Genomic DNA, 15,889 nt, shown 5'->3' with positions numbered 1-15,889 from the left:
CAGACAGGAGCCGCTAGAGCCTTCCGCCAGACAGGAGCAGCCAAAGCCATCCGTCTCCGCAGCGCCATCTGAGCCATCCGTCTCCGCAGCGCCATCTGAGCCATCCGTCTCCTCAGCGCCATCTGAGCCATCCGTCTCCCCAGCGCCGTCTGAGCCATCCGTCTGTCCAGAGCCATTAGAGCCGCCCGTCTGTCCCGAGCCGTCAGAGCCGTTAGTCAGTCAGGAGCCGCTAGAGCCATTCGTCAGTCAGGATCTGCCAGAGCCGCCAACCAGACAGGATCTGCCAGAGCCGCCAACCAGACAGGATCTGCCAGAGCCGCCAACCAGACAGGATCTGCCAGAGCCGCCAACCAGACAGGATCTGCCAGAGCCCCCAACCAGACAGGATCTGCCAGAGCCGCCAACCAGACAGGATCTGCCAGAGCCGCCAACCAGACAGGATCTGCCAGAGCCGCCAACCAGACAGGATCTGCCAGAGCCGCCAACCAGACCGGATCTGCCAGAGCCGTCAGCCAGCCATGAGTGTCCAGAGCCGTCAGCCAGCCATGAGCGTCCAGAGCCGTCAGCCAGCCATGAGCGTCCAGAGCCGTCAGCCAGCCATGAGCGTCCAGAGCCGTCAGCCAGCCATGAGCGTCCAGAGCCGCCAGCCAGCCATGAGCGTCCAGAGCCGCCAGCCAGCCATGAGCGTCCAGAGCCGTCAGCCAGCCATGAGCGTCCAGAGCCGTCAGCCAGTCATGAGCTGCCCCTCAGCCCAGAGCGGCCATTTATCCAGAACTGCCCCTCAGTCCAGAGCTGTCTCTCTGTCCGGAGCTGCCCTTCAGTCCGGAGTTGCCCCTCTATCCTGAGCTACCTCTCTATCCTGACCTACCTCTCTGTCCTGTGCTATATCTCTGTCCTGAGCTACCTTATCCCGGTGCTGCCCCTTGTCTCGATGTTACCCAAAAAATTAAGTGGGTGGAATAGGAGGGTGGTCAGTCGTAGGGGGAAACGTAAGCTGGGATTGACTATGGTGGGGTGGGGACCTCGCCCAGAGCCTGAGCCACCACCGTGGTCAGATGCCCACCCAGACCCTCCCCTAAACTTTGTGCTGGTGCGCCCGGAGTTCGCACCTTAAGGGGGGGGTTATGTCACGTTCCTGACCTATTTTCTGTTAGTTTTTGTATGTGTTAGTTGGTCAGGACGTGAGTTTGGGTGGGCAGTCTATGTTTTCTGTTTCTATGTTGGTTTAAAGGGTGACCTGATATGGCTCTCAATTAGAGGCAGGTGGTTTTCATTTCCTCTGATTGAGAGTCATATTAAGGTAGGTGTTTTCACACTGTTTGTTGTGGGTGGTTGTCTCCTGTGTCTGTGTTATGTTACGCCACATGGGACTGTTTCGGTTTTGTTTGTTCGTTTGTTCGGTTTATGTAGTCTGTTCCTGTTTTCATGCGTTCTTCGTTATACGTAAGTTCTTATGTTCAGGTGCGTCTACGTCGTTTGTTGTTTTGTAGTTAATCAAGTATAGTTCGTTTTGTGTCTTGTTTAAATAAATAATATGTCATCACACAACGCTGCATTTTGGTTCAATCCCTGCTCCTCCTCTTCGGATGAAGAGGAGGAGGAAAGCCGTTACACCGGCGGCCCAAACTGCTGCATATACCCTGACTTTGCTTGCACAGAACGCAAGAGAAGTGACACAATTTCTCTAGTTAATATTGCCTGCTAACATGCATTTATTTTAACTAAATATGCAGGTTTAAAAATATATACTTCTGTGTATTAATTTTAAGAAAGGCATTGATGTTTATGGTTAGGCACATTTGTGCAACAGTTGTGCTTTTTTTGCGAATGTGTTTTTGTTAAATCATCACCCGTTTGGCGAAGTTGAAGTAGGCTGTGATTTGTTTATAAATTAACAGGCACCGCTTTGATTATACGCAATGCAGGACAAGCTAGTTAAACTAGTAATATCTTCAACCATGTGTAGTTATGTGAATATTAATTGTTTTTTATATGATAAGTTTAATGCTAGCTAGCAATTTACCTTGGCTCCTTGCATCCACAAGGTCCTTTTGATGCTGCACTCGCGTAACAGGTGGTCAGCCTGCCACATAGTCTCCTCGTGGATTGCAATGTAATCGGCCATAATCGGCATCCAAATAATCTCTGCATGTCTGGTTCCCACCGTGAAGCATGGAGGAGGAGGTGTGGGGGTGTTTTGCTGGTGACACTGATGACACTGTCTGTGATTTATTTAAAATTAAAGGCACACTTAACCAGCATGGCTACCACAGCATTCTGCAGTGATACGCCATCCCATCTGGTTTGCGCTTAGTGGGACTATCATTTGTTTTTCAACAGGACAATGACCCAACACACCTCCAGGCTGTGTAAGTGCTATTTGACCAAGAAGGAGAGTGATGGAGTACTGCATCAGATGACCTGGCCTCCACAATCACCCGACCTCAACCCAATTGAGATGGTTTGGGATGAGTTGGACCGCAGAGTGAAGGAAAAGCAGCCAACAAGTGCTCAGCATATGTGGGAACTCCTTCGAACTATTGCTCAGAACTGTGTGAGAAAATTCCCGTTAGTAGATAGCAGGCTAGGATACATCTATCCTCTGGAGAATGAGTAAGCCAGTTTTGTGTCTGTCTTTGGTGTTCGCTACTATACTGAACAAAACTATAAACGCAACATGTAAAGTGTTGGTCCCATGTTTCATGAGCTGAAATAAAAGATCCCCAAAAGCTTATTTCTCTCAAATTGTGTTCACAAATTTGTTTACATCCCTGTTAGTAAGCATTTCTCCTTTACCAAGATAATCCATCCACCTGACAGGTCAGGCATATCAAGAAGTTAATTAAACAGCATGATCATTACACAGATGCACCTTGTGCTGGGAGACAATAAAAGGCTACTCTAAAATGTGCAGTTTTGTCACACAACACAATCCCACAGATGTCTCAAGTTTTGAGCGAGCGTGCAATTGGCCCGCTGACTGCAGGAAAGTCCAAAAGAGCTGTTGCCAGAGAATTGAATGTTCTATTCTCTACCATAAGCTGCCTCCAACATCGTTTTAGAGAATGGCCTCACAATCGGGGGGGGTGCTAAGGAGTATTTCTGTCTGTAATAATGCCATTTTGTGGGGAATAACGTATTCTGATTGGCTAGGTCTGGCTCCCAAGTAGGTGGGCATGGCTCTCAAGTGGGTGGACCTATGCCCTCCCAGGCCCACCCATGGCTGCGCCCCTGCCCAGTTATGTGAAATCTATAGATTAGGACCTAATGAATTTATTTCATTTGACTTATTTCCTTCTATGAACTGTAACTCAGCAAAATCTTTGAAATTGTTGCATGTTGTGTTTTATTTTGTTCAATATAGTGCGTGCTCTGACTAACATTGGGCCCCACTTTTCTGAGCTCGTCATTGGGTTGTAATAACACAGTGGGTCATGTCTAAGACTCTAGTGACATGAGGTAACAACTGCTCTGTCCATGTATGGAGAGTGCTGTTGTTACAGTGAGGTCACACTTGAAGCTGACCCCATGCCTTAAAAATGAGGGAGAACAGAACAACTCTAGACTAGAGTTCATTCCCTTGGCTTTGCAGTTGTAGACTCCGCATTCCCACTCTTTTAAACCTTGACATATCTTCCCTTTCCTCCGTTTCCTGTAGCCAGCAACACATTTCATTTTCAGTGAGTTTCCTGCAGTTCTTGACATAGGATGTCCGAAGAATATCAAAGCTGAAGACTAATGTGTGGTCCGCTCTATTCCATCCCCACCATCAGTAGAGCTCCCTTCTCTCAGAGCAGATCTGAGATCATCTGACAAAAAGAAGCTTTGAAATCCCAGCTGGCTGTGCTGCTTGCTCTGGCTCTCTGTCTCTTTGGCTGGATATCACATTGTGACTGAGGAGAGGACACCATACAGATCTGGGAGCCCACAGCCCAAGCCGCTTTAGATAGACTGGATTCATACCTTTTTTACTACATCCTGGTAACGTAGTCACTGCCAGCAGATGGTTGTAAGAGTGTTTCACAAATTAGATTATGGAAGGCGGCCATGCCAGCTGACTAATACACGCGGTATGCTGGCTAAATGAACTGTGTGATGTTTGATTTAATCACGATATGGCGGGATAACGCCCACCTGCAATGAAAGCTGGCAAAGGGCAGGAGATTGCTGACTGAATACAGGCTTTCTGTGAGCTATTCATTTTAGCACTGAGGATTGCCACCTGTCGCCACAGAGCAATGATCTTTGCCACATCCACTCTTTTCCTTCCAGCTGTGGCCTGCTTTTTCTCGAGGCAAGGCGTGCTTTGCCTGCCACACGGTGTGCGACTAGGATCCTGACACGGAAACCGCTACATCGGCTCTGAACTGAGCGGAGACTGAACTAGTGCTCTGATGTTATGTCTGCTGAAATCGTAGGTTCTGTAAACCTTAATGAAATCCCTGTAACAGTGTGTCTTGGTGCTTACTGGCATTTGCATGCCTCAGTGCTTTAGTTTGCTGTAAACTAGGGAGACTGCAAGTTACCTCACTGTCTGAAAACTAAGACACAGAAGCCTCTTTCACTGGCAAAGGGTGAACAAGAGTTGATGGCACAGGGAGTGTTTTCTTTATTGATAATTAATGGAGGGTTAGAGTTCGCGACATCAAGGCCTAGTCTGCTTAATATTTATTTAAACTCATAACCACAGTAGAGACCAAAAAAATAGAATAGTTCTGAGCAGAACAGACTTATTTTAGAGAATATCGCTAATTCTATGAGTACAGAGACAGAAAATGTGTCTGTCCCATATTAGGTCCGTTGCTTGTTGTTGGAGTGTGGGGAGTGGTTTACCTAGTTGTGAGCCCCCTGTGCTTGTGTTCCCACACTGCAGGTGTTCAGCACCTACTCTAACGAGGATTACGACCGGCGCAACGATGAGGTGGACCCCGTGGCGGCGTCGGCTGAGTACGAGCTGGAGAAGAGGGTGGAGAAGATGGACGTGTTCCCTGTGGAAATTGAAAAGGGTCCGTCGTCTTGTCTGTCTTTCATCTTTCCTTTATGAATCCCTTTGAGTACCATTGAGATTTTTTTTTACAAGGCAGCCCTGGCCAAGATACATCATCGTCAACATCATCACAAGGGTCCAGAGAATGCAGTCCCACCCATCCATTCTAACTCCCCATCTTTCTTTGCCCCACAGGAGACAACGGCCTTGGCATCAGTATCATAGGGATGGGAGTGGGAGCTGACCAGGGCCTGGAGAAACTAGGAATCTTTGTGAAGACCATATCTGAGCGTGGAGCAGCTGAACGGGATGGCAGGTGATGCCTTTGGGGAAACGTGCTCCGCTCCACTGTGCTTAACCGAACAATTACAGTTTTAACCTTGGCATTTAAAATGTGTTGTAAGTTATAGGCGTATCACGATGATCCACAACACTGTCGGGATGTCAAAGTGTACAAATGCTTCATTTCCGACGGGTGTTCGTACACCATTTCTAGACAACTGGCTGTATTTATAACCCTATGCTATGAGGCACCGAAAGAAAATGGCTCCTTCTGTTTCCCAGGGAATATGGCCTTATGTTGCGCTGCCAGCTGGAAGAATGTGTGCATTTGAAAAAAATAAAGGAAAAGCGTCACTATAACATAGTTACAGTACATTTCTCAAATATCCTCCCCTGTTGATTACACTCCCTCTTTCTAATGTACAATATGTCTCAAATGTCTTGCCTTATGATTGCATGTTGTCCTTTCCAACTAGAATCCAGGTGAATGACCAGATAGTGGAGGTGGATGGGATCAGTCTGGTAGGAGTGACCCAGCTGTTTGCTGCTACAGTTCTGAAGAACACTAAAGGAACAGTCAGGTGAGCTCAGAGTCCAGCTCTAATAGACCCTTTGATAGAATAGCGCCGGAGGAGATGGCTGCCGTTTTACGGGCTCCAAACCAGTTCTGCTATTGTGTGTTTTTTTTTAGTTATTTGTAACTTATTTTGTACATAACGTATTTTTCCACCGTCTATTATGACCGAAAAGAGCTTCTGGATATCAGGACAACGATTACTCACCTCGTACTGGACGAAGATTTTTTCTTTAACGAGTCGGACGCAAAGGATTTACTTCAGACACCGGACAAGGCCCAAATCCCCGTCATTCGCATGAAGAAGAGACAGAGATATAGGGGTAGGTCGGGGTGCCTAGTAAGAATCCAACGGCGATTGGGTAACCCGCCTCTACCATCCGTCCTATTAGCCAATGTGCAATCATTGGATATTAAACTGGAAGAGCTCCGATCAAGACTATCCTACCAACGGGACATTAAAATCTGTAATATATTATGTTTCACGGAGTCGTGGCTGAATGACGACATGGATAACATACAGCTTCGTAGCTGTAAGCTAACAAGAAAATGCTCATCCAGAGGCGCCGCTCCTATTGGCAGGGGACTTAAATGCAGGGAAACTTAAATCCGTTTTACCTCATTTCTACCAACATGTTACATGTGCAACCAGCGGAAGAACAACTCTAGACTGCCTTTACTCCACACAGAGAGGCGTACAAAGCTCTCCCTCGCCCTCCATTTGGCAAATCTGACCATAACTCTATCCTCCTGATTCCTGCTTACAATCAAAAACGAAAACAGGAAATACCAGTGACTCGCTCAATACGGAAGTGGTCAGATGATGCAAATGCTAAGCTACAGGACTCTTTTGCTAGCACAGACTGGAATATGTTCCAGGATTCGTCCGATGACATTGAGGAGTACACCACATCAGTCACTGGCTTCATCAATAAGTGCATCGATGACGTGGTCCCCACAGTGACCGTACGTACATCCCCCAACCAGAAGCCATGGATTACAGGCAACATCCGTACTGAGCTAAAGGGTAGAGCTTCCGCTTTCAAGGAGCAGGACTCTAACCCGGACGCTTATAACCATCAAACAGGCAAAGCATCAATACAGGACTAAGATTGAATCCTACTACACCGATGCTTGTCGGATTGGGCAGGGCTTGCAAACTATTACGGACTACAAAGGGAAGCCCAGTGACACGGGCCTACCAGACGAGCTAAATGACGTATATGCGCGCTTTGAGTCAAGCAACATGAAGCATGCATGAGAGCACCAGCTGTTCCAGACGACTGTGAGATCATGCTCTCTGTAGCCGATGTGAGTCAGACCTTTAAACAGGTCAATATTCACAAGGGTGCAGGGTCAGACGGATTACCAGGACGTGTAGTCCGAGCATGTGCTGACCAACTGGCAAGTGATTTCACTGACATTTTCAACCTGTCCCTGACCAAGTCTGTAATGCCAACATGTTTCAAGCAGACCACCATAGTCCCTGTGCCCAAGAACAACAAGGTAACCTGCCTAATTGACTAACGACCTGTAGCACTCACGTCTGTAGCCATGAAGTGCTTTGAAAGGCTGGTCATGGCTCACATCAACACCATTATCCCAGGGCGGTGTGGAGTGTAATCTCTATTGCCACCTGGACAAGAGGAACACCTATGTGAGAATGCTATTCATTGACTACAGTTCAGCGTTCAACACCATAGTGCTCTCACTTAGCTGACCCTGGGACTAAACACCTCCCTAGATTCTGGACTTCCAGGCCGCCCCCAGGTGGTAAGGGTAGGTAACAACACAGCTACCACGCTGATCCTCAACACAGGGGCCCCTCAGGGGTGCATGCTCAGCCCCCTCCTGTACTCCCTGTTCACCCATGACTGCATGGCCAAGCATGACTCCAACACCATTAAGTTTGCTGATGCCACAACAGTGGTAGGCCTGATCACCGACAACGATGAGACAGCCTATAGGGAGGAGGTCAGAGACCTGGTGGTGTGGTGCCAGGATAACAACCTCTCCCTCAAAGTGACCAAAGGAGATGATCATGGACTACAGGAAAAGGAGGGCCGTGCACGCCCCCATTCTCATCGATGGGGCTGTAGTGGAGCAGGTTGAGAGCTTCGAGTTCCTTGGTGTCGTGAAGAGGGCACGACAAAGCCTATTCCCCGTCAGGAGACTGAAACGATTTGGTATGGGTCCTCAGTTCCTCAAAAGGTTCTACAACTGCACCATCGAGAGCATCCTGACTGGTTGCATCACTGCTTGGTATGGCAACTGCTTGGCCTCTGACCGCAAGGCACTACAGAGAATAGTGTGTACGACCCAGTACATCACTGGGGCCAAGCTTCCTGCCATCCAGGACCTCTATACCAGGTGATATCAGAGGAAGACCCTACAAGTTGCCAAAGACTCTATCCACCCTATCCATAGACTGTTCTCTCTGCTACCGCACGGCAAGCGGTACCGGAGCGCCAAGTCTAGTTCCAAGAGGCTCCTTAACAGCTTCTACCCCCAAGTCATAATACTCCTGACCAGCTAATCATTTTCATGCTGCTGTTACTCTCTGTTTATTATCTATGCATGGTTACTTTACCTCTGTACATATTACCTCAATTAGCTCGACTAACCTGTGCCCCCGCACATTGACTTTGTACCGGTACCCCCAGTATATAGCCTCTTTACTCTTATTTTATTGTTGCTCTTTATTTATTTGTTATTTTCTTCTTTTTTTATTTTATTTTTTAAAAACGTATTTATTTTTTACTTCAGTTTTATTTAGTAAATACTTTCTTAACACTTGTTTTTCTTTAAACTGAATTGTTGATTAAGGGCTTGTAAGTAAGCATTTCACTGTAAGGTCTACACCTGTTGTATTCTACGCACGTGACAAATAAAATGTGAGCTGATTTGATTTTGAAATAAGTCGTAATCATCCTAGGTGTGGCTCGCCTCGCCCCCAGAGTTCTAGGTTGTCTGGCAACACGAGATTAAGGTGTGACAGTAATGGAACGACCCACAAAATACCTCATAGCTTTCTTCAAGTGATTAGGTATGACTGGAATAAAATAAATATCCTTGAGAAATGTAGAACTATTGAATAAATCGGTTGGTTTTTATTATTGTCTACTGCATGTGCCTCAGGCCTCCACACAGAGAGTAGCCCACATGGGACACGGGTGAATATGTTAATGATTCACTGTAGGCAATTGAAACGCGCGCACACACTCTAAGAAGAGTTCAATAAACAGGCTTCACCCGTTTGCCCTACATTGCAACGACTCATATCAGTATGAGCCCGCTATTATGATTGAAACTATGCTTGTATGCCTTTAGAGCAAAGGAAATAAAATTGACTAGGCAAGGCGTCTGCCAGGTACTAAGGTGTCTGCTGGTACTACCACTCTCCACGCTGACCCGCTGCACTCTCACACAAACAGTTTTCTGATTGGCCGGGAGAAGCCGGGGACGCAGAGCGAGGTGGCACGTCTGATCAGTGAGACCCTGGAGCAGGAGAAGAGCGAGCAGGAGCAGCAGGACCTGGACGACCCCTATGAACAGTCCACCGAGGAGGTGAGTCAATCCAGTTGGTTAGCCCAATCCAGTTACACTCCATCCGGGAAGGGAGCAGTGAGTAACCCTGATGCTGTGTGGGTGGGGTGGCTGCTGGAGCCTGCTGGAATTGTGCAATGTTTGCTTTTCAAAAGCACAGGCAACCACAGGCCTTTATTTGTAGAGGGAACTGGGCATGAAAAGGTAGGGCTCCTAGAAAAGAGACAAAGCTTAAACCTATTGGATCTGCTAAAAGGCGATATAGACTGATTATACAAAACATTATGATCACCTGCTCTTTCCATGACATAGACTGACCAGGTGAAAGCTATGATCCCTTATTGATGTCATCTGTTAAATCCACTTCAATCAGTGTAGATAAAGGGGAGGAGACAGGTTAAAGAAGAATTTGTACGCCTTGAGACAATTGAGACATGGATAGTGTGTGTGTGCCATTCAGAGGCTGAATGTGCAAGACAAAAGATTTAAGTGCCTTTGAACGGGGTATGGTAGTAGGTGCCAGATGCACCGGTTTGTTTTAAGAACTGCAACGCTGCTGGGTTTTTCACGCTCAACAGTTTCCCGTGTGTATCAAGAATGTTCCACCACCCAAAGGACATCCAGCCAGCTTGACACAACTGTGGGAAGCATTGGAGTCAACATCCCAGTGGAACGCTTTCGACACCTTGTAGAGGCCATGCCCAGACGAATTGAGGCTGTTCTGAGGGCAAAAGGGGGGGGGTGCAACTCAATATTAGGAAGGTGTTCTTAATGTTTTGTACACGCAGTGTACATGTCTCATTGTGGAGCATATCATATAGATACAGTGCATTTGGAAAGTATTCAGACCCCTTGACTTTTTCCACATTTTGTTACGTTACAGCCTTATTAAGAAATGGATTTAATTGTTTTTCCCCCCTCATCAATCTGCACACAATACACCATAATGACAAAGCAAAAACAGGTTTTTAGAAATGTTTGCAAATGTAAGTATTCAGACCCTTTACTCAGTACTTTGAAGCACCTTTGGCAGTGATTACAGCCTCAAGCTACAAGCTTGGCACACCTGTATTTGGGGAGTTTCTCCCATTCTTCTCTGCAGATCCTCTCAAGCTCTGTCAGGTTGGATGGGGAGCGTCACTGCACAGCTATTTTCAGGTCTATCCAGAGATGTTAGATCGGGTTCAAGTCCGGGCTCTGGCTGGGCCACTCAAGGACATTCAAAGACTTGTCCCGAAGCCACTCCTGCGTTGTCTGGGCTGTGTGCATAGGGTAGTTGTCCTGTTGGAAGGTGAACTTTCGCCCTTTCATCAAGGATCTCTCTGTACTTTGCTCCATTCATATTTGCCTCAATCCTGACTAGTCTCCCGGTCCCTGCTGCTGAAAAACATCCCCGCAGCATGATGCTGCCTCCACCATGCTTCACCGTAGGGATGGTGCCAGGTATTCTCCAGACGTGACTCTTGGCAAAGAGTTCAATCTTGGTTTCATCAGACCAGAGAATCTTGTTTCTCATGGTCTGAGTCCTTTAGGTGCCGTTTGGCAAACTCCAAGTGGGCTGTCATGTGTGTTTTACTGAGGAGTGGCATCTGTCTGGCCACTCTACCATAAAGGCCTGAATGATGGAGTGCTGCAGAGACGGTTGTCCTTCTGGAAGATTCTCCCATCTCCACAGAGTAACTCTGGAGCTCTGTCAGAGTAACCATCGGGTTCTTGGTCACCTCTCTGACCAAGGCCCTTCTCCCCCGATTGCTCAGTTTGGCCGGGCGGCCAGCTCTAGGAAGTGGTTCCAAACTTGTTCCATTTAAGAATGATGGAGGCCACTGTGTTCTTGGGAACCTTCAATGCTGCAGAAATGTTTTGGTACCCTTCCCCAGATTTGTGCCTCGACACAATCCTGTCACGGAATTGTCCTTCGACGTCATGGCTTGGTTTTTGTATGACATGCACTGTGAACTGTGGGACCTTATATATAGACAGGTGTGTGCCTTTCCAAATCATGTCCAATCAATTGAATTTACCACAGGTGGACTCCAATCAAGTTGTAGAAAAATCTCAAGGATGATCAATGGAAACAGGATGCGCCTGAGCTAAATTTCAACTCTCAAAGCAAAGGGTCTGAATACTTATGTAAATATGGTATTTCTGGGTTTTTTTGTTGAGTAAATGTGCAAACATTTCTAAAAACCTGTTTTTGTTTTGTCATTATGGGGTATTGTGTGTAGATTGAGGGAACAAAAATATTTTAATCAATTTTAGAATATGGCTGTAACGTAACAAAATCTGGAAAAAGTAAAGTGGTCTGAATACATTCCGAATGCCGGACTACTCCTGTCCAAGGAGCTGTTGGTAGTGGTGAACAAATTTGGCCATTTCAATGTGGGTATGCAATTAATCTGTGCAGTAGTGTGATGGGGCTTTTTGTGTTGTTTTTTTCTAAGTGTGTGGTGGCTCATGTTTGGGGTTGTGTGTGTGTGATGGAACATGTTGATGAGCAGAAGATATGAATTTCCTGCTGATACAGGCCTCCTGCTGAGCTCTCTGCAGGCTACCACGGTAACACTGAGATATGATGTAGTGATTACCCATACCTCTCCCCTGGGCTCCGAGCCGAGCTGCTGGGCGCCACGTGGGCAGGTGATTGGCTGCGTGATTGTGTGGTTGTGGTTGTTTTGTGTTTCAGGAGGAGCACTACGAGGAAGAGGAGGAAGAGGAGGGAGGTGTCCTAGGGTCTAGTTTCTCCGGCGGAAGGACAGTGGAGGTGTTTGACCTGCCGAAGACCGAGGCCGTGTTCATGCCCTCCAACGTGGACTCCACACAGATGGGCTTCAAATTCAAGGAGGTATTTCAAATGATAGAATTATCACAAGTTTACAGTTTGGTGGCTGTGTAATTATGTGTGTGATATGTGCTTGTTTTTGTTACATAAAATTGTTTCTTTCTTTACCTTAGCTCCAGCTGAAACACAACATAGCAACAGCTGAAATAAGCCAACTGAAGGAAAAGGTAGGTCAATCTGAAGAACAAACGATTGTTTTATAAACACGAGAACTCCTGGATAAATGCTTGGAGCGTAACCTGACGCCAGCCCGGTGACTAACCATAAATGTCATCAGTCACACTGTCTGTCTCTGCCTGTCAGTCACCTGACTGACCGTAATGATTTGAATATGTTGATTGTACTCGTAGACGAGAAGCCCTTACGTTTAGGTAGTATAAATACCTTTCACTCTTCCTTTACAGCTAAGGGCGTCCGAGGAGGACAAAGCATCCAGGGAGTCCATGGAGGTTGAGTTGGAGCAGAAGATTGAGGAGAATAACGAGAAGATGTTGAAGCTGGAGAAGTACTGGCTGGAGGCCCAGGCTCTGTGTAAAACTGTCAACAAGCAACTGTCGGAGACCCAGAGCCAGTACGAGACGCTGGACAAGAAATACAACAAGGCCAAGAAACTGCTCAAAGACTACCAGCAGAAGTGGGTTTTTTTAAATGTATTTTTTATTTAACCTTTATTTAACCAGGTAGGCTAGTTGAGAACAAGTTCTCATTTACAACTGCGACCTGGCCAAGATAAAGCACAGCAGTCCGACACATACAACAACACAGAGTTACACATGGAATAAACAAACATACAGTCAATAATACAGTAGAAAAAAGAAAAGTCTATATACAGTGAGTGCAAATGAGGTAAGATAAGGGAGGTAAGGCAATAAAAAGGCCATGGTGGCGAAGTAATCACAATATAGCAACTGGAATGGTAGATGTGCAGAAGATGAATGTGCAAGTGGAGATACTGGGGTGCAAAGGAGCAAGATGAAAAAAGAAATACAGTATGGGGATGAGGTAGTTGGATGGGCTGTTTACAGATGGGCTATGTACAGGTGCAGTGTTCTGTGAGCTGCTCTGACAGCTGGTGCTTAAAGCTAGTGAGGGAGATATGAGTCATCAGCTTCAGTGATTTTTGCAGTTCGTTTTGCAGTTTGAGTTGAGTTCACTAAGTTAGACGTGCATTTTTTCATTATTTAGAAGTCGCAACTTCAGCTGAGTGAGTTTCTGTGTTGACCTTCCTTCCACTATGCTTCCTTCCACTATGATATGAGTCATGTTGTGTAGAAAGTACAATATGTTTATGCGTCAATGGAATGATTTCTGAAGTTTAATGCTCTGATTCCTTTCCAGGGAGATTGACTTTGTGAAGAAGGAGGAGGAGATGAGGAAAGTTCTAGACGAGAAGGATCGATGGTACAAGGAGCAGCTTGAAAGCCTGCAGGACAGGGTAAGAGGGACATATTGGAAGAAAGAGGCTTCAACATTAGAACAGACCTAGTGGAGAAGAAGTTGACTGGCCATTCTATGGTTCTCTCCTCAGATAGCGGTCCTGGAGGGCAGCGGTCCACCTGCTGACCGTGAAGAGACCCAGGCGGGTCAGGACTCTGCTGTGGAGAGGAGACGGAGCACCCAGGGGAGTGAAGGCCCTGTCATCAACACACAGTCAGTGGACTCTCTAGCGCTAGGTAGGGCTCCAACGTACACTTGACGAACAGGATAGAAGCCACCCATTATTTACTACCATTGGAAAGCGTGACTGTCTCTGTGACTGTCTCTGAACACCAGTATGTCTGAGAATAGTGTACAGTTTGCTGTTATGTTGTGTTTACTGAGCTGTTTTGTCTCTCCTCCACAGATACAGACTGGAGCGAGCTGGTTCCGGAGACTGAGCGCTTGGACACCAGTGCACACAAAGCCAAGTGCCTACTGGCTCCAAGGAGGAATCGTCCGTCTCGCAACAAACTGAAGGAGAACCTCGTCATGTCCCCTTGCCACTCACAGGTCAGCCCAGAAAGTTCTCTCATTCGTTTTGAAAACAATTTCAGGGTTCAATAGTACTAGCTATTTCAAAGATTTCTTCTCCCGCATCTCTTTCTATGGATGCATGTTCAATACCAATATTCACATGTTTCAGTTCTATCTCCGAGCCACTGTTTGTCTGCTCAATTCACTGCTGACTGTTTTTCCCCTCCAGGAGAACGAGGAGGAGGAGGAGGAAGATGCGGAGGAGGACTCTACCAGCAGGAGGAGGTGCATCCAAGAGAGCCTGTCCCTGCCCGGGCCCATCTGCTTTCCTAGGAACGGCCAGAGGGACGACACCCCCGAGGCTGCGGAGAGATCCAGGAGCAAGTTGAAGCTCTCCAGCAGCCCCTTCCTGCCCCCGTCCCAGAGGGATAGTGTCGAAAGCGGGGGCAGTCCTTCCCTGTCCATGCCGAAAGACACCTCTTTGCCCTCGCCACACTCCCCCTCAGGGTTCCTTCGCAACGTCAAGAAGAGGGAGTCCAAGGGGAAGGGCAAGGAGCTCAAAGGTACTGCCATTAAACTGCTACCCACAATATGATGTTTACACAGTACATTTACAAAACAAGTTGTTGCTGCTACCTCCACTGACTATCACCATATTGATATGCCTCTTACTGGCTCTCTGCTTGTGGCAGTTCATTACTTTGTAAAAAAAAATATAAAATGGACTCTGTTACAGATGAGACAAATGAGAGTTCTTCAGCAGGAAAACCCAAAAAGACGATTTTTGGGTAAGTGCCTGCGATAAAGATTAGTTCCCATTTTGACAGTCCTGTTAGTCCCTGCGTAATCTAAAGATTTTGAAAACCAACAGTGGCCTTCGGAAGTCTGGTGGCAAAGGGAGGAAACATGACAAGGAGGTGATGCGAGCATCTCTGGACAGCAGGTATGTCACATGTCATGTTACCAGGCTGACTGTTTCACCACATCCTAGATACGTCATCACCGTACACTCACAGCTCTGCTAGCAGAGGACCTTTCTGCTAATAAAGGGACAATACGTAACTTGGAGACTTTTATTTTTCTTCATTTTCCTAATGTCCAGGGGTTCTGCCGAGCTCCTGGAGGAATCTGGGGGAAACCTGTCCCCTTCTGAGTCCATGACCTCTATTCCCACATGTATGCCCTTCTCCTGGTTTGGGGACCGAGACAGGGACAAGGAGCCTTTGTCCACCAGCAGCAGCCTACCATACGCAGCCACTGAGACCAGCAGTGAGCAGAGCCAGGACCGCAAGAACAAGGTGAGTGCACACACACACAGTGCCAACTCCATCAAAAGACAGAACGAAAAAGCCCTCATCATCTAGAGATCTTTATCCAAGAGGTAGAGATTTCCAGTCACTTCAGAATCACCAGTAACAAACGGAAGCAGAACACATAAAGGAATGATTGCATTAGGCCATTTTACTGGAATGAAAAATATAGCTGGGATTCGAATTAGATTTCATTTGCTACTACTAAGTGGAATCCTGTGTCACTGAACTGACCTCTCTGTCATTTCCGAACCGTTTCATGGTGAGTTGGCCAGTAATCCACTGGAAATACCACATCCAGTCAAGAGATGTGTAGCAGCCGGCCGGTAACATTTTTCCCAGAGCGTGACGATGACATTGCTGTGGAGTGGCTGGTCTGTCTCCTATAGCTCCTCCCA

General features: G+C 46.9%; 1 protein-coding gene across 2 annotated transcripts in view; it reads left to right on the top strand.

The window, feature by feature from the left end:
• The window catches only part of LOC120058252 (neurabin-1-like), a 50,673-nt gene that overhangs the window by 29,085 nt on the left and 5,699 nt on the right, over positions 1 to 15,889 (top strand). For both annotated transcript variants that reach the window (XM_039006777.1, XM_039006776.1), the window contains exons 3-16: positions 4,874 to 5,006; positions 5,183 to 5,303; positions 5,746 to 5,850; positions 9,278 to 9,410; positions 12,073 to 12,231; positions 12,342 to 12,395; positions 12,633 to 12,862; positions 13,567 to 13,663; positions 13,757 to 13,901; positions 14,072 to 14,217; positions 14,411 to 14,744; positions 14,918 to 14,969; positions 15,053 to 15,124; positions 15,284 to 15,479. In XM_039006777.1, the coding sequence (XP_038862705.1) occupies positions 4,874 to 5,006; positions 5,183 to 5,303; positions 5,746 to 5,850; positions 9,278 to 9,410; positions 12,073 to 12,231; positions 12,342 to 12,395; positions 12,633 to 12,862; positions 13,567 to 13,663; positions 13,757 to 13,901; positions 14,072 to 14,217; positions 14,411 to 14,744; positions 14,918 to 14,969; positions 15,053 to 15,124; positions 15,284 to 15,479 (1,977 nt within the window). The remainder of the gene's footprint in view (positions 1 to 4,873; positions 5,007 to 5,182; positions 5,304 to 5,745; positions 5,851 to 9,277; positions 9,411 to 12,072; positions 12,232 to 12,341; positions 12,396 to 12,632; positions 12,863 to 13,566; positions 13,664 to 13,756; positions 13,902 to 14,071; positions 14,218 to 14,410; positions 14,745 to 14,917; positions 14,970 to 15,052; positions 15,125 to 15,283; positions 15,480 to 15,889) is intronic.

Source organism: Salvelinus namaycush, chromosome 13 (genome assembly GCF_016432855.1).
Source record: "Salvelinus namaycush isolate Seneca chromosome 13, SaNama_1.0, whole genome shotgun sequence".
Classification (NCBI taxonomy): domain Eukaryota; kingdom Metazoa; phylum Chordata; class Actinopteri; order Salmoniformes; family Salmonidae; genus Salvelinus; species Salvelinus namaycush.
This window is presented reverse-complemented; position numbering and strand designations above follow the sequence as displayed.